The following is an 18,247-nucleotide window of genomic DNA, read 5'->3' on the forward strand; positions in this document are numbered from 1 at the left end:
ACCTAAAGCCTGTTTCTCTAAGGTGAGCTGAAGTGCCTCAGCCTCTCACCTTCAGCTCAGATCCTCTGAATGCCCAAGGAGTGTCCTGCACTGGGAGCATCCATTGGTGCACGGTAAACCAGTATGCTTCCACCTCCCCGGATCACCTTGGATATAGAAAAGGGAAGTGGAGCCGTGTGGGTTTCACTCTGTGCCAGCAGGGCTTCTGAGCTCAGAGAGCACCCATCATTGCGTGCAAAGACAGAGCGACCAATGTGCCTAAGGAGTGCAGGCAGGCAGGCAGAGCGATCTGATGCGCCTCCGCTCCCCCTCCTGGCTTTTCAGGTGCAAGCCGAAGCGTGGGATGCAGAGGTCCATCACCTTCACTCTGGGTTTATAGGCTCAGGGCTTATTTCCTGCTCTCGGCCTGGAGCTGAAACGAAGGAACAGATTTTTCTCTGATCCTGTTCTACATTCCAGACATAGGAACCTAGGGAGCGACCTCAGACCCGTGGTCCATTTAGCTCAGTATTGTCTGCATTGGCAGGCAGATTCCCAAGCTATTCAGACGGGGTTCGCTCCCAGCCATACCTGAAGATGTTGGGGCTCGAACCCAGAACCTTCTGCATGCAAAGCAGATGCTCCTCCACCGAACTGCACTTTCCCCCTTAATAAAAGGGGCATCTTATCCTTTGGAAGGTGTGCGTTTGGTGGGGGGAGGTGTCCTTTTTGGTTAGTCATGATTTGCCAGCCCCTGGTTCCTCTTAAAACTGCAGCTGGAGGCTTGCATGATTGAATTCTCCACCATGCAAGAAACATTCCTTGCAGATCAATCTAACAGCAATAAATATTCTGGGACATCAGCTGGCCTAGACCGGACCTCTGTCTTCTTCTACACTGCTCTTCTGCGTGCAGAAAGTTCTTATTTATGGAGGACAATAAGCAGCTTCCCTCCACCTGCAGTTTGAAGTAGCACATTGAAGAAACAGGCTTTACGTGCTGTTTCATGAGACCTAAGAACCATGGCTTTATGTCCTTGTGAACATGGTGGTGGTCTTCCTCCAAGTGATTAGATTGTAGGTCTTGGCCTGTATGCAGAATCAGACCATTGGTCCACCCAGCTCGGTATTTGTCCCCCCCCCCCCCGCCCCGACTCGGAGAAAAAAAACAAAAGCTCCCATGTGAGAGCAGGGAGGATCTTCTACTTTCTGTTTGAGACAAGGGTTAGAGCTACCTTTGAGAGAGTAGGATTGTGTTTTCTCTTTCTTTCTCTGTTTTTGTTTTTATTTAGATTAGTTTACTTTATATTTCTGTGAAAAAAGCTTTAATAAAATCTTATTTTAAAAGAAGAATTTGTCTACACCAGCCTTCTTCAGCTTAGCAATGTGAGAGAGCCAGTGTGGTGTAGTGGTTAAGAGCAGTAGACTAATACTCTCGTAAACTGGGTTCGCTTCCCCGCTCCTCCACCTGCAGCTGCTGGGTGACCTTGGGCTAGTCACACTTTTCTGAAGTCTCTCAGCCCCACTCACCTCACAGAGTGTTTGTTGTGGGGGAGGAAGGGAAAGGAGAATGTTAGCCACTTTGAGACTCCTTAGGGTAGTGATAAAGCGGGATATCAGATCCAAACTCCTCCTCCTCCTCCTCTTCTTCTTCTAGCACCCTCCAAATGTTTGGGGCTAGAACTCCAACGCTGGTTGTAGCCCAAACCCACATCAGGGTTTGTACATCTACAAATTGGAAAGCCAGAAGTGGTGCAGCAGTTAAGAGTGTTGAACTAGGACTCAGGAGTCCAGGGTCCGAATCTCCACTCAGCCATGAAGCTCACTGGGTGACCTTGGACCAGTCACTGCCTCTCAGCCTAGCCTACCTCACAGGATTGTTGTGGGGAATTAAATGAGGAGAGGGAGAACCATATACGCCCACCCTGAGCTCCTTGGAGAAAAGGCTAGATACAAATAATAAAATATCTGGAGGGCGCAAATGCGAGGAAGGCAAGTGAAGCCTGTCAGGGGCTGTCTGGGATTTCAGCCAGCGTCTTTTACTGCTCTCTTTAGAAATGCGAAGGCTTGAACCTTGAACCTTCTGCATGCGAAGCAGCTAAGAGTTCTTCCCCTTTCTAGAAGGAAGGGCGTGCATGGGGCCAGCCTATAGGCCTGTGCCAAAGTGTGTTCAGTAAAGTATTAAGCTGATTGCTACCCTAATTAACTTTTAAGTTAAGCACCTCTTCTCGTAAGTTTTGGCGGCGTCTTTCCAGGGCAGAGGTCCCCATAAGGCTTTTAACACCGGTCATTAGAGCCAGCTCTTTTTTCACTTGGGATCTCGATAGCTTGAGACTGTGGAGAGAAATGCCTGTGCTTTGACGTCTGCGTTTTGTGTGAGTCAATGCAGCCAGACCCTGATGCAAAGTGAGGCACTGGGCTTCGGGAAGGAGGTGCCTGGCGGTGGCAGGATCCTTCCCAAAGCTGGGAAAGCACAGGCTTAGGAAGGAGGACTCTAGGATCCTGTCAGGGCCCTTATGCCTCCTTCCCAAAACCCAGTGCAGCGTCAAATGTTGCTGAGGGCCTCCCAAAAAAGGCTTCGAGGGCCACAAGTGGCCCTTGGGCTGCGTGTTGAACCACCCTGGTCCAGAAGTTGCTGGACCACAGCTCCAGTCATCAAGCGGGTGCCTTCCCTGTAAGCTTCTCTGCGCCTGCTAAAAACGTTCTTGTTTAGACTTGCCTACCCAAACACTTAAGAAAGTTGAGGTACATTTATTTATTTATTTATTTATTTATCATAGAATTTTGTAATATAAACAATAATCCAGCAACATTCCACATTTAATGTTCAGTTAAACAACTTGGGACTTCTCCCTCCCTCCAGATATTCCCAAAAATTTCAATTTGTGCTGCATAGTCTGATCACTCCATGCCTTCACTTCTTCCCAAAAGAAAACTAGCCGCCATCCTGAAAGGTTGAGGTGATTTTAGTCTGTTTTAGCATTTTAAAGTATGGTTGTGAACAGTCAAGCGGTGTATAATTTTTATGAAATAAATAAATAACCATTTCTGACCTTTGGCTGGGGCTGATGGGAGTTGGAGACTAACACCCTCTGGAGGACCACAACCTCCCCTTCCCTAGCATAGGAGACGTTGTGGCATGCATTGTAATCCTGAGCTTATTTACTCAGAGTGGCTCCCCTTCAATATCAGTGGGCCTTACTGCTGTAAGTAAGCCTGCAGCCTTTGACTTGCAGGGAGGGGTCTTCCTAGCCTTCCAAAGGTCTCTTTCTGGGTTTTATCAAAGGCTTTGTCCTCTTCATGCTTCTCAAGCTGGAGAGCACAAAAGCGTGGTTGTATTTGCTCCACTATTCTGCTTTAGCTAATGCGTGTGGATCGATGACACTCCTTAATACATGTGTGATGGCCTCTTGGGGTTTTTGTGGCTTGTGGAGATGAGGCCTACTGATCTTTTTCAGGGTTGTGGTTCTCTCTTGCTGGTCTTGGTGGTGGTTGGTTACCCATCTGGCCTCTCCTTTATGGTACTCCGGGAGCCCACAGAGCTAGAAGCATGAGAAAAAGTTACAGCTGGTATGGGAATCAAAGCAAATTGAGAGCAGCAGCTTCAGCCAGGCAAAGGGCCTTCTCGGTAGTGTGCCCTCCCTATGGAACGCCCTCCCTTCTGATGCCAAGAAGATAAAGAATTACACAACTTTTAGAAAACATCTGAAGGCAGCCCTGTATCGGGAAGTTTCTAATGCTGGATGTTTTATGTTTTTAGATATGCCATAAGCCGCCCAAGGGCAGTGCTAGAAATCCCCTGGGCGCCAGGCACATTTTGCACCTAGTGTGGGTCCAGTTGTAAACATGCAGAGATCTCTCGGCGCCAGGATGGCGACTGACATCGCCATCGTGCTGACAATGTACACAATTCATTTTCAGCTTTGTAATCCAAGGGGGCGGGGAAAATGGCACCTAGACATTATTGTGGCGGCCATAACCTAGGTTTGAGGTGCCATTTGGCGAGTAGCTTAGGTATCCGAGTTTCTAACACTATTCACGGGATGAGTGATGGTTCCAGAGGGCTCTGAGATAAGTTGGTCGGGTAGAGCGGAGTTGACCAAATTGAGTAATGCTGTTTCAGATACTGCTCCTTTCGTAGCACTCGCCATCTAGCCACTTGCCCAACAAAATCGGCCCACAAATAGCATTAGCAGGAGCCAACCTTTTCTAACGCATTCAAATGTCCCCTGAAGAGGAAGGTGACCAGGTGGGAAAGAGAAACCAGAGAGAGTTTGTGCCATTTCCAAAGCCATTATTGCTTGGGATGCTATATTGGCTCTTTGAGCTGTGTCAGCAAAACGTTTTGGCATCTGTTCAGTGCCAGCTGAGCGATGAACTTCCGTATGATTAGAACGGTTAAAACATTTCCATTTATTAATGCAAATCAGATTGGAACAGGCTCGGCGCTGGCGTGTTCTCCCTCTTCCAGAAATGGGCAAATGCTGCAGTAATGCACTTCCAAAATTGTGGGTATGCAAAAAAAATCATTTTTACTTGGCAAGGCCCCTACCCCACCCCAGCTGCTGAAATTGATCCAGAACATTGCTTTGAAGTTGAACGAAATAATCCACCCTTCATTGGGCTCAGCATTTTCCAGATGGTTGTGGCCCATTTTAAGTGGGGAGCCTTAGAGGAAGTCGCAGAATAGAATAAATGATTCCATTCTTTTAGTTCGGTAATTCAGAACTGTTGACAACCAAGGAAAACAGGCTTTCCACAGGCATTGCTGCTCCTCCTGCCACACATGTCTTGGTGAGTCACCTGTGGCAAAAAAGGAAGTAAAAAAGGGATCAGATTTTTGTAAAGCTCCCCTGCCGAATCACCCAGTTCTTCTCCAGCAAGGGCAAATCTGAAGCAGAAACAGCTTAGCTAATTAACCTCCTGGCTTAAAACTGATTGATTGGCCAGCTAGATTTGTGTGTGTTTATGCACTGTGAAAGCTCCTGAAGGATATTTGACAGGGGCGGTGGGGAAGATCTTGAAGGAAGGTGACATTGCCTCTTGGGTGCGTGAATTTTAAATTAAGAGATACCGGTCCTTGTCTGGAGAAGAGCAAGGAATCTGCATTTCCCCCCCCCCCCCCATCAGATTTGGGAAGCTGGCAACACTATCTGGCCCTCCAAGGTTTGTGAGTTACACAGATGATTCATGAGGCAGCGGAAGCCAGCGGTGCTGTGGTTCTGTCTTCCCAGTTGGCTGGTTATCTTCAGCTATAATTTTAAACACACTAGCCTCCGAATGCCGGAAGAGACGTGCGTAGCTTCTCTGCAGAACCAGACGTGCTTATATATGCAAGGCAGGGCGCCAGGGCAGGGGTCTGGGTCTCTGAGGTCCATACATTCCGAAGCAAGCATACCTGAGAAGTAGAATAAGCCTCTTGTGCAAGATGATGGACTTCCCTCGTTAACTGTGTTGTGTGTGTGGTTTTAATTGACTGTCCATGAATTCAGAAGAGCTTCTGCCAATCTCTAGTATACTCCACCATACAGGTAGCATATTCTCAATATACAGAAGTGCAGAGTGCCTTTTTCAGAATGACGCCACATGGCCATGTTTTGTGCATCATCACGGGATGGAGGGGAGGGATTGCTACAATTGCGCTGTGGGTTAAACCACAAAGCCTAGGGCTTGCCGATCAGAAGGTCGGCGGTTCGAATCCCTGTGACAGGGTGAGCTCCCATTGCTCGGTCCCTGCTCCTGCCAACCTAGCAGTTCGAAAGCACGTCAAAATGCAAGTAGATAAATAGGTACCGCTCCGGCGGGAAGGTAAACGGCGTTTCTGTGCGCTGCTCTGGTTCGCCAGAAGCGGCTTAGTCATGCTGGCCACGACCCAGAAGCTGTATGCTGGCTCCCTCGGCCAATAAAGCAAGATGAGCGCTGCAACCCTAGAGTCAGCCACAACTGGACCTAATGGTCAGGGGTCTCTATACCTTTTACCACAAGTTCATGTAAGTCAGGACTGGCAAACATGCAGCCCACAGGGCAGATTTGACCCTCTAGACTCCCCCCAAATCATACCCACCTGCCCCACACCTGAGACTCGGCTGCACAAAACTGGATCACCTTGCCATCCAATGTTGCCAAGTGGGTGGAACTGCCCACCTGTCAATCATATGACATCATGAGGCCAAACAGTTAGAAGGTGGGCGATCCCACCCACCTGTGATAGTTGGCCTGCTGGGTGGGGAGAGGAAGATCTGGTCCACTGGGCCAAAAAGGTTTCCCACCCCTTATATAAATGATCTGCGGTAAACCCAAAAGTTCTTCTGACGGGTGGGCGGTATAGACATAAGAAAGAAAGAAAAAAATGAGTAAATCCTCAGCCAAAGAAAGGTGAGGTTTCAAAGGGGGCCAAAATGTATTTAAATTCCCACTCAGCTGGGAAGCTGTCTGAGTGACCTTGGGCCATTTTCTACCTTCCAGCCTCACGTTCACAGGGTGGCCGTATGAGGATTAAATGCAAGGCAACAAAACATTGTGGCACTCCAAGTTCCCTGGAGGGGGAAGGCAAGATACTAAAGTAATTATTGCTTTTAATGATGGGGATTATGATGATGATGTATTATTAGACTGCTTGCCAATCCTCAACACAGCAAGTGCTGAAACAGATACAGTGGTACCTTGGGTTACGAACTTAATTCGTTCCGGAGGTCCGTTCTTAACCTGAAACCATTCTTAATCTGAGGCGCGCTTTCGCTAATGGGGCCGCCCGCTGCTGCCATGCCCCTGGCACGCGATTTCCATCCTGGGGCAAGGTTTGTACTACTTCCAGCTTAGCGGAGTTTGTAACCCGAGGTACCACTGTATTACAAAGTTGATTTGGAGGCAACTTAAAAGCGACAGCAAGTGCTCAATGCGGAGCTTTTTTTCCTTTGAGTTGGGGCGGTGGCAGTGAATGCTCTGTGTGCGCACGTGTGTATTATTCACACAAAGCCCCAGACTAGTATCTTTGCATGTAAAATAATAACAGCGAAGAAGGTGCACATCGAGAGGGGCGATAGCATGCCACATTCCGTTCTGCTGATGGTATCTCTCCGCCTGCCTCCCCAAAGGATATTTCAGAAGCAGAGTTAGCTCAGATGGTAGCAAGGAGTCTAATAGAAAGGGACACTGGGGAGGATGGGGTTTAAATAAGAACGGGCAAGGACAGGAGGGAGAGAAGCCTGAGCTTCCCCTTTTTACTAATTTGACACAGTGTAAACACAGTTTGCACTGTGTCAAAAACTGTATGGGACGCGGGTGGAGCTGTGGGTTAAACCACAGAGCCTAGGACTTGCCGATCGGAAGGTTGGCGTTCGAATCCCCGCAACGGGGTGAGCTCCCGTTGCTCGGTCCCTGCTCCTGCCAACCTAGCAGTTTGAAAGCACATCAAAGTGCAAGTAGATAAATAGGTACCACTCCGACGGGAAGGTAAACGGCATTTCCGTGTGCTGCTCTGGTTCGCCAGAAGCGGCTTAGTCATGCTGACCACATGACCCAGAAGCTATACACCGGCTCCCTCGGCCAATAAAGCGAGATGAGCACCGCAACCCCAGAGTCAGCCACGACTGGACCTAATGGTCAGGAGTCCCTTTACCTTAAACACAGTGAACAGAGATCCAGGTGCATATTCTTTTTTTCCTCTGGTGTCACGGACTGGTTGAACACAGCAGCATGGTGGGAGGAACCAGCCAGGGAATCCCCAAGGGAAGAAGGCTCAGAGCCCGGGGATTGGTGGTGGGATGGCAATGAGTGGTCAGAGGAAGAAGACTGGGAAGAGGAGGTGTCAGAAGCTGAAGAGGTAACAGGGCTTAGTGATCGGGGGGGGGGGGAGTCTGTGGCAGAGGGAAGTCCAGAAGCAGGAGAGGAGGCGGAGAGGAAGCAAAATGTTATGAAAATGTTTTATAGGTGGTATATGACACCCGTAAAATTAGCAAAAATGTATAAGACATGTAATAAGTGTTGGAAGTGCAAAGATAAAGAAGGTTCTTTTTATCATATGTGGTGGGAATGTAAGAAAGTGAAAGACTTCTGGGAAAAAATATATAATGAATTGAAGAAGATTCTAAAATATACATTTATAAAGAAACCAGAAGTCTTTCTGTTAGGGATATTAGGAAACGAGATAAAAAGAAGAGATGGTAAGTTTTTCCAATATGCAGTAACAGCAGCAAGAGTGTTACTGGCCCAGACATGGAAACAGCAAGAAATACCGACTGTGGAAGAATGGAGAATGAAGTTGTTGGAGTATATGGAGCTGGACAAATTGACAGGAAAGATTAGATACCGTATTTTCCGCCCCATAGGACGCACCTAGTTTTGGGGGGGGGGGGAATAAAGGGGAAAAAAATTATTTCCCCCCCAGGTGCGCTGCGCTAAGCCCGAAGCTTGGGGCGTGCTGAGCTCAGCGCGCCCCAAGCTTCTGGGTGCCGGCAAGGTCTCCGCTAGCTGTGGGATAGCCGCGCGGCTCTCCCAGGGCTAGCGGAGCGCTGCGCTAATCCCAAAGCTTGGGGCGTGCGGAGCTCAGCGCGCCCCAAGCTTCTGTGTGCTGGCAAGGTCTCCGCTAGCCCTGGGAGAGCTGGGTCTCCCACGGCTAGTGGATAGCTTCAGGGAAAGCCTGCATTCGCCCCATAGGACGCACACACATTTCCTCTTCATTTTTGGAGGGGAAAAAGTGCGTCTTATAGGGCGAAAAATACGGTACTTAAGAGACCAAAAGTTCATTGAGGACTGGGGGAAATTTGTGGAATATCTGGAACATATAAGTGAGGGACAGATAACGCTAACGGGATTTAAAGAAGCACTGTGAAAGACTATGAAATATTGTCTAAAGGGAATAGAAAGAAAGATATAAACAATGTCAATACAAAATTAAGAAATGCGCAACTTAAATTATAACTACGGATGATTTACGGATAAGCTGGAGGAAGTCCAAAAAAGGTGTATGTTGTGAAATTTTGATGTGTTTTTTGTTTGTTTTTTCTTTTGATGTAAATTAATAAAAATTCATTTAAAAAAAAAAGAGTTGGAGAGGAAGCAGGCTGGTGAAGAGTCACGGGTTTCTCCCCATTCTGCTGCTCCGCTCTCTGCTGGTCTCCCAGAACCAGAAGAGGCATGAAGAAGGCGGAGCATAGCTTCATGCAGGTGTAGTCTCAGATTGCTTGGAGAAGACCCAAGATAGGAGGGAATTTAGACAGCTTTGGGGAGGCGGGGACCTTCAGTCAACTGCTTCATGGGGGCAAGACCTGCCGGTGATAGGTCGCTGCGCTCATTAGGCCCGACACTCCTATGCGGATCCTGTTTTGCTAATAAAGAGTCAACTCCAACTTGCTCTGTGAGATTTACTGCTGGCTCACTCCTGTCATCCAGCAAGGGAGAGCAATATAGTTAAGCTGCCCCACTGTTGCGTGTTCTGGCTTTAAAGGGCTGGGATAAAGTCTTGTGGACAGCAGCAAGTGGGTGCCAAAGGAGTGGCCAAGGAGGTTGGTGTTGCCGGCAGACTCCCGGCAACTGTTTGCAAGGTTAGTATGGATCCTATGGTTCTCACAGTTTCTCTAGTTTAAGGCCCCCAGGGCTTCCCATTGTGCCACCAGCAGAACCTCTGACCCAGAGTCCCACATTATTGCCATGCCCACCAGGGACTTGGGGAGAAAAGGGAGACAATTCATGCAGCAGACTCTTGTTGTCCCTTCTCCCCTGCAAAACTCTCCAGTTTCTCTCAGGTAAATCTCTTGCCTGCTCTGGTTTGCCTGCTTCTCAGTAAGCAGCCGAGCTGCATTATAAGGGGAGGGCTCTGCCCACTCACTTGCTGCTCTTGATTTTGGAAGCAAGGGGTTAGAGAGGCCTTTGGGGGAAGGAGCCAAGGATGGAGCCAATGTGTCTGGCCCTTCAGCCCCTTGTTTAGTTCAAAGTATGGCCCCTGCGAACAAGCAGAGTTATGATACAGTGGTACCTCAGGTTAAGTACATAATTCGTTCTGGAGGACCGTTCTTAACCTGAAACTGTTCTTAACCTGAAGCACCACTTTAGCTAATGGGGCCTCCTGCTGCTGCCGCACCGCCAGAGCACAATTTCTGTTCTCATCCTGAAGCAAAGTTCTTAACCTGAAGTACTATTTCTGGCTTAGTGGAGTCTGTAACCTGAAGCGTATGTAACCTGAAGCGTATGTAACCCGAGGTACCACTGTATTTGACGCAAGTACATCTTCAGGAAGCTTCTCTTTAATGTTGAGGCTGTTAGCAATTTTTTTGTGCAGTAGCTGCCTCTAGAAGGAACGGCCAGCTTATAACTGCATCTTGTATTGATTCTCTGCTTTTCTCTCTCCCCCCCCCCTCCCCAAAGGATCTTTATCATTTGGGCCATCAGCAGTTGGTTCCGTCGTGGGCCGGCACCACAGGATCCAACCACCACTGGCGGAGCACCCAGGGCGCCCAGCCGCAATCTCTTTCCTAAAGACACTTTAATGGTAAGCGTGACCCGGAATCTGGGTTAGCTGGGCCCCAAAGTTTGCAAAGCGTAAACAAGTATGCGCTCAGCATGTAAAAGTACAATTACGCGCCTGTATGATCTGGATAAAATTTTTGCAGCCTGTAGAACTCTGCAGCCTGCAGAAATCACAGAAGCTGAGCAGATTTGCAGCATTTCTCTCATTCTGTGTATTGCGTTCTGCCAGTTTTACTGTACTGCATAATTTTTTTATTGAAGCTTTTTTGACACGACAAAATTTTTAAAGGGGGAAAAGAGACAAAAGAAAAGAAAGAGGGCTTCCGATTCTTTGTCTGTCAATTACATAAAAAAGAATTATTCAAAACATTTGCTCCACGGCATCATCCGCTAGTTTTACCGTATTGCATCTTTTGTTCTGTCACTACTACTGAAAGTCTTGCACAGCAGCTCATCAGCCACCTGAAAATTGAGCGGGCATTGCCCACGTGCTTTTCAGTGTACCTTTGCAGCCGTGAGGGCGGCTAGAAACTTGCTTTTTCTCTTGAACGAAAGCTGTGATTCCTGGGTAGCCGATTCCCCACCACCACCACCACTGAGGGATTGCAGTAAATGCATAGCCCTGATCATCGTAACAGTAAAGAAGCTGAACATTTGCCTGGGTCTATTCCTTTATTGCAGCCCATAATAGAGGCTTCCCTGCCTCAAATAATGCTCTTCTCTTCTCCCTGCAGGATCTTCATGTCTATATATCAGAGCATGAGCACTTTACAGATTTCAACGCTACCTCTGCGTTGTTTTGGGAGCAGCGGGATCTTGTCTACGGGGACTGGACCAGTGGCGAGAATTCCGACGGGTGCTACGAACACTACGGAGAGTTAGATATTCCGGAGGTGCGTGAGCAATGCATGTCGCTGGCCAGCTGTTCTCCAACTGCACTCAAGCCAAGCCCCCTGCTGCAGACCTCACTTTTCTCCCTGCTTGTCTGCAGTGGGCTGCCTGTACTTAAGGGTAATCTCCAGACACCAGAAGCAAAACTGCTTTAAGAAATACATTGCCTGGACTGGACTAGGAAGCATCTCTTCTTCCATGTTAGAGACAGTAGTTCCTCTACAATAACAAGAGATTATAGAGCTAAGAGGGACGCGGGTGGCGCTGTGGGTTAAACCACAGAGCCTAGGGCTTGCCAATCAGAAGGTCGGCAGTTCAAATCCCTGTGACGGGGTGAGCTTCCGTTGCTCGGTCCCTGCTCCTGCCAACCTAGCAGTTCGAAAGCACGAAGTGCAAGTAGATAAACAGGTACCGCTCCAGCGGGAAGGTAAACAGCGTTTCCATGCTTCTCTGGTTCGCCAGAAGTGACTTAGTCATGCTGGCTACACGACCCGGAAGCTGTACGCCGGCTCCCTTGGCCAATAAAGCGAGATGAGCGCCGCAACCCCAGAGTTGTCCACGACTGGACCTAATGGTCAGGGGTCCCTTTACCTTTACCTATAGAGCTAAGAGAGATAGACTGGTGTGACCCACTGTCCGAATGTCCAGTACTGATTTAAAAGCCATTAGTGGTGATGATCCTTTATGAATACAAATAGGAGCATCACTCCATTCTAGCACCTCAGAAGTCCTACCCAAGCTCCTAGCCCAAGTGTGGGGAAACCTTATGCCTGCCACATGTTATAAACTACAGCTCCCATCAGGCCCAGCAGCCGTGGCCAATGAGGATGGGAGTTGTAGTTCTGGAACAACTGGAGCACCTGAGGTTCCCCACATCTGACCGGCTCTGGCAATTTGAATGGTGAAGCCCTCTTGGAAGACAAGGAAGCAGGACAGGACGGGCCTGGGGGAAGCTTTCTGTCTTTGGCCTTTTAAAATGCTAGGTGCTCAGAGAAGGCTTGGAAGGGCTAGGGGGACAAAGCGGGGAAGGAAGGAGACGCCAAAGCTACCATTTGACACTTTAAGGCCGGCGATCCTTAACATTAGGAGGGATCTTGTGTTTTTATATGTTGCTGGAAGCCTCCCAATAGTGCCTGCAGCAACCCAGTGAGATGGGCAACATAAAACTATTAGTATTAGTCCAACAGCTTTGGCTTCCTTGATCACCTCCTTGCTGTGTTGCATTCCACCCCCCCAAAAAAATGTTTCAGTAAAATGGATGAGGCCAGTAATCCTATTGCATTGGTATGGTTTTTTTCAGAGCGTTCAGCACAACGGCTCCATGTACATCCACGTGTATTTTACGAAGAGCGGGTTCCACCCCGATCCGAAACAGAAGAACCTGTACAGGCGACTTGCCACGGTCCACACGTCTCGAAGTAAGCCTTCCCCCGTCCCTCTCTTTTTGCCGGGAGTCTGCAACCCGTGGTTGTGGGTAGAGATGTCTGCACTCAGCACTGTTCTCCCCCCTTCCCCCAGGGCACCTAGTTCCTCGCCTTCTTGTCACATCCTGCCACTTGCCCCACTGAGGCCCCCATTCCCAATTCCAGTAAGTGATGCATTTCCCCTCTCTCATCTCTTTCTCTCTCTCTCTCTCTCTCTCTCTCTCTCTCTCTCTCTCTCTCTCTTTCTTTCCCTCCAACCATCCTGGAGCGATGATAGGGGCTTGAGTGCTACTGGGGCTGCCTTGTCCTTTATGTGGCTGATGCATTTCTGTGCAGTCAACACGGTCATGTTTGACGGGGAACTGCAAACGTGCAAACATCTTTGGTTGCCACATGCTAGGAAGCTGCAGCGAGTTGCAGGTTCCCAGTGCACATCTGCTGTGATAATGGATGGGGGGGGGTCCCCTCTCCCCACGCCGGAATTCAGTATGGTTCGTGATGTGTGTTCTCTCATATTTGAGCACGCATTTCGGTATATTTTCGTTCAGTGGTTGGAGCGCTATGGAAATGCCGCTGGCTTTCAGCAAAGCAGTGTGTGTGTGTGTGTGTGTGTGTGTGTGTTTTGTAACATCTGGAAAAGGCATGGGGGGTATTTGAACCCATGAACAAGAGCCTATATTCTGCAGGGGCAATTCTTATTTGAACTTTCTAAATCTTGTATAAATTCAAGTGCTAAGTTCAGCACTGAGCATGTTCTGTACCCCTAAAAGTCTGCATCTGAAAACCGAAAATTCTGAGCTCAGAGTTGGTTTTGCAGGTCCTATGCTATATATTGCTGGCGGGGGGGAATCTGTAATTTTTCTGCCAACTCACCTTTGTTTTTGTGGTACCACTCTGGGACAGAATAGTAGTGATGGGAGGGAGAGCGAAGGAACCAAGCAATTCATTGATATTATACACCCATAAAAACAGAAAAGCATAAGTGTGTTGGACTTGTTCCTACTCCTTTTTGGCATATGTGTATTTGTGGAGAGGGGTTTGTTGCTGCTCCTTTTTTTTTTTTTTTACTGTATTCTTGCAGCTGTGCACAAGTATATGAGGAACACCCCCTCCTCTGCATCAGAGGCCCTTCTCTGTGTGCCCTACCTGAGGGTGGAGTGGGAAGTGGCTGTGTGAGAGCAGGCCTTTTCAGTGGTGGCCCCCTGCCTGTGGAATCCTCTGCCCAGGGAGTTGTGCCCAGGCCCATCATTGTTACTTGTTAAGTGCCAGGCTAAGATCTTTTCGCTCACTCAGGCCTTTGGTAATTGCCTCCTTCAGTGGTGTTCATATTTTACTCAGGTGCACGGGACTTGTCCTACCATATTGCTGGATGAGCCTTTTAGGCATTCTCCATCGTTTTAAGGTCTTTTTTTATTGCACTTGTTTCACTTTAGGATTTTTTTCTTTTGTACAAAATGACTGGCAAATGCTGTAAATAATAACGACAACAACCGTGAGCGATAGAAACCCAGGTTGAAAGGTGCTTGCAGTTCTCAGGTTCGGGATAATGCTACTGTCTAGCTTTACCTGCTAGTAGTGTTTTGCATCTGCTTACCTTTCCTTCCCCTTTCTTCTTTGCAGTGATAAATAAGTATAAGCGCAGACGGTTCCAGAAAACCAAGAATCTGCTCACGGGGGAGACAGAAGCGGATCCCGAAATGATAAAAGTAACAATTGCTTCTTATCTCAGACCCCCTGCATATCGCCCTCCCCTCCCCGTCCTTCTTTAGCTGTCAAGGTCACAGGTTCCCCCCCCCCCCCTTCTCAGTGGGCACAGTCCCACGGGGCTTCTGGCTAGCACACCTCCATTCTTTCTGTCCCCATAATTCATCCTTCCCGGATTGTGAGGCTGGCAGCCCAAGGCTCTCTGGCAGAGCTGAGCCTCTGACAAATCAACACTGGTGGCCAAATCACTATGCTTAATGTTGCAGAACTATTTTCATCATTCCTTTCAGTTCCTCGCTTCATAATACGCCGAAGCCCTCCACCTGCCCTCTTTCTTCTGAAGTGGGGGGGTGGGAAATTCCATGAACCGTTCTCTTGTATTTATAGTGCTGGAAAGTTAATATTGGGCAGGGTGGGGTGACATGAAAGCAGGGAGGAAATCTATTACAAACCGCTACAGTAAAAGCCTGGGTTTTTATTGAAACGTTTCGTCTGAGAAAGAGCTCTTTGCAAACTGAGGTTTTGTGGTTCATGCTGGGGGGAAATGTTTTAAGTGATGAGTTGAGGCTTGCCTGTGGTCTGCCCAGAAGCATCTGGCTGCACGCTGTTGGGAACAGGATGCTGGGCTAGATGAATTCTTACATAATGGGGGGGGGGGAGAGAGAACGCCTTTGGGGCTGATTTTGGCTCCCTGCCATCCAGATAGAGCCTTTGGGGGGTGTTGGCAAATGAGCGAGAGCGCTATATTTAAGCCTCACTTCCTGCGTGCAGCCGACATTATAATTTGTGGGGACTCTCTTAGCCTGGCCTCCACCACCCCTGTTCAAAATAAAGCTTTGCTGGTCACACCTGTGTCGCTTGGAATAGAGTGAGTGCTGAGACCCCTCCAGCTGCCACTTAGAAGGGCTGTGCTGTGCCTAAAGCTGGCCAGAGGCCTTTGTCAAGCATGTTGGCTTCTTCTGCAAGCCCGTGGCTTCTGATAGAGCTAATTAGAGGGCCTCCTCCTTGGCATCTCTAAACATCTTCCAGGCTGCGGCAGCAAGCAGGAATAGGAGCCGTCCCTTCTGACAGCATAAGGGTCAAAATTGTTTTGAAAACCTTGACTGTATGTATCTGCAGCAGTCCTGCTGCTGGGTTTGATGTGGAAACTACTTGCAGTCCTTTACGCTTTTGTTGCAGAGAGCTGAAGATTACGGCCCCGTGGAGGTGATCTCACACTGGCACCCAAACCTCACCATCAACATTGTGGATGACCACACACCATGGGTAAAGGGCAGTGTTCCTCCGCCTCTGGACCAATGTAAGGACAACAGATAATTAGCTCCTCAGGCCGCTCGGGTCACAATATACAGTTGCAGCGGGGAGAGAAGAAATAAAAGCATGACAGTGGCACGTTCCCTTTTGCTGAAAGGCTGAAACCCGCATCCTGGAAATTCCTTCCGGTGTGGAAAAAAAGGGTCAACTTTTGCAGCCTGCATGGTTAATTTGAAAATCCAGGTTGTTGGGAAGTTTTCAGTTGTGCTAATCCACCCCGAGCTTCAATTTGGTTCTCTTTATGGATGTGTTGAGGGGAGAGGAGAGCCCGGAGGCAGACAAAGCACGGAGAAAGGTGCACAAAATTATTTTGAAAGTGATATTTCACGTGTAAGGATATTTGTGCAAACCGCCAGCTCATTTGAAAGAAGATCATGCCGTGGTGCAATGCCGTTGTTGTGACATCATAAATTTATGAAATTGTCAGATGCGGGAGACACCTGGGGAGCAGGGATTTGGGGTTCCTTTTCTGTCTTCCGCTGTGCCCCGCTGGCATCCTGGTCCAGCTGCGCAATACATCCCCCCTTTGGACTCTCTTTGTTTCAGATGTGAAATTTGACGCGGTGAGTGGCGACTACTACCCCATCTTGTACTTCAACGATTACTGGAACTTGCAGAAGGACTACTTCCCTATCAACGAGACACTGGAGCGCCTTCCTTTCCGACTGTCCTTCTGCCCGCTCTCCCTGTGGCGATGGCAGCTGTATGCTGCCCAGAGCACCAAGTCCCCCTGGAACTTCCTGGGGGAGGACTTGTATGAGCAGTCGGATGAGGAGCAAGATTCCGTGAAGGTGACCAGGGAGTGATGGCCGCAGTGCCGTTCCTGGGGGCGGGGTAGGGGAGCTGGGGGGAAATCTCACACTCGGCAACCAGCGCATACCTTTGGTTTCAGATAGTAAATGGGTAGACGAGGCCTACAAAGCTCAGGACACAAATTGTCATGGCCCTCTATTATCTGTGATAGGTCGTTTACCAGAAGTAATGTATAGCCACTTCCGCCCTACGGAGGAGGTGGGGTTGCAGGCTTCACGGCTCCACCACATGCGCAGTGGGTGGAGGCCAGCCCCCACGCAATTGGGGGGATTCCCGGCTGCGTCACCCCCTGGCCAGCCAATCGGCTGGTTCAGGGGGCGTGGCCTGCCCTATAAAGGCAGGACGCGGCCGGGTATATAAATAAATTGTGGCTATTATTACCATGACCATTGCTTTGCTACAACTCTACTGTATATTTCACTATTTGGGGTTGTTGCTGTTGTTTAATTCCAAACTGCCTTGGAGACCCATTTGAGCAAAAAGAGGAGGTAAAAATACTTAGATAGGTAAATAGGCTGAATAAAGCAATATTAATTTCTGGAGTGGCAGCACCCCGCCCCCAAGAATCTTTGGCACCTGAAAGACTAGATTTATTGTCACAAGATTCCATGCATTTCATTACAGCACACAAAGCAAGAAAAGAACGACACTCTGCACTTGCTCAGAGGTCCTCTCTTCTTATTTCTAGGTCTCAATCTCAGCGCTTAAAAGTGGATAGGCTCATCAGCTGGTATAGTTCTATAGATGGAAGGGGAGGTAGCGTCATCACCTACCCCGCATATTGAAGGGTAGTCCGGTAAAGGATTCGGGGGGGGGGGGGCCTTCCGAAGCCTAGGCAGGTGAGGACCTAAGGCATGCCCCTAACGGTGATCCCGGGAGAGTTCCTAGTTGATGTGAATGAGCAGGACTCCTCCTACTGATGGTTAACCCTTCCCGGACCTCAAGCGGACGGGCTGAAGTCGGATACAGTCAGGAGCAGTGCCTAAGCCAATACCGCTCATCACCTGTAACCAACAAAGTTGTGACTTTTTTTAGCCCATTAACCTTGATAATTGCGCCATGTGTCATTATTTCCACCGGGGGGGGGGGGACACGTGAACTCGCCACGCAATTAGCGTTAACTCTGGAAATGTATACTCGGTTCAGATCAAACTCGGCCTTCTACAGCAAAAAAAAACACCAGGAGGCTTCCTTTGGTCAGAATTGAGTGTACATTTCCAGAGTTAATGGTAAATAGGTTACAAATGACTGGCGTGCTCCTAATTTTGTATATTTTGGGGGTGCCCTGGAAATGCCGGTCTTTCTCATACCCTCTTTTTCCTTTCTCCTAGGTTGCACTATTAGAAACCAATCCCTACCTTCTGGCCTTGACCATTATTGTTTCCATTGTACATAGCATTTTCGAATTCCTCGCTTTCAAAAATGGTAGGTTCCAAAATATTTGAGCTTCTTCTCTTCTCTCTCCCCAACCCCCTTTCCCCCTCCTGCCTGTTTAAAGCCAGAAGGTGAAGAGGCAGGGGAGGATGCCGCAAGGCTCTAGCGCAGCTGCCTGTCTTCCTCCTCAGTGCTTTCTGCGCTTCGAGTCAAAGCCACCTCTGGACAGATACCAGCCTAGCCAGCAGTACTGGAGGATTGTGGGAGGCAGGTGGCACTGTGGTC

At 48.7% G+C, this 18,247-nt stretch overlaps 1 protein-coding gene across 2 annotated transcripts in view; it reads left to right on the top strand.

Moving 5' to 3' along the window:
- CLPTM1 (CLPTM1 regulator of GABA type A receptor forward trafficking) overlaps nt 1-18,247 on the top strand; it is a 32,466-nt gene that overhangs the window by 7,471 nt on the left and 6,748 nt on the right. For both annotated transcript variants that reach the window (XM_083753848.1, XM_083753849.1), the window contains exons 3-9: nt 10,341-10,464; nt 11,177-11,335; nt 12,634-12,751; nt 14,378-14,463; nt 15,641-15,761; nt 16,322-16,566; nt 17,920-18,013. In XM_083753848.1, the coding sequence (XP_083609974.1) occupies nt 10,341-10,464; nt 11,177-11,335; nt 12,634-12,751; nt 14,378-14,463; nt 15,641-15,761; nt 16,322-16,566; nt 17,920-18,013 (947 nt within the window). The remainder of the gene's footprint in view (nt 1-10,340; nt 10,465-11,176; nt 11,336-12,633; nt 12,752-14,377; nt 14,464-15,640; nt 15,762-16,321; nt 16,567-17,919; nt 18,014-18,247) is intronic.

This window comes from Podarcis gaigeae (genome assembly GCF_964106915.1).
Source record: "Podarcis gaigeae genome assembly, chromosome: 8".
NCBI classification, from domain to species: Eukaryota; Metazoa; Chordata; class Lepidosauria; order Squamata; family Lacertidae; genus Podarcis; species Podarcis gaigeae.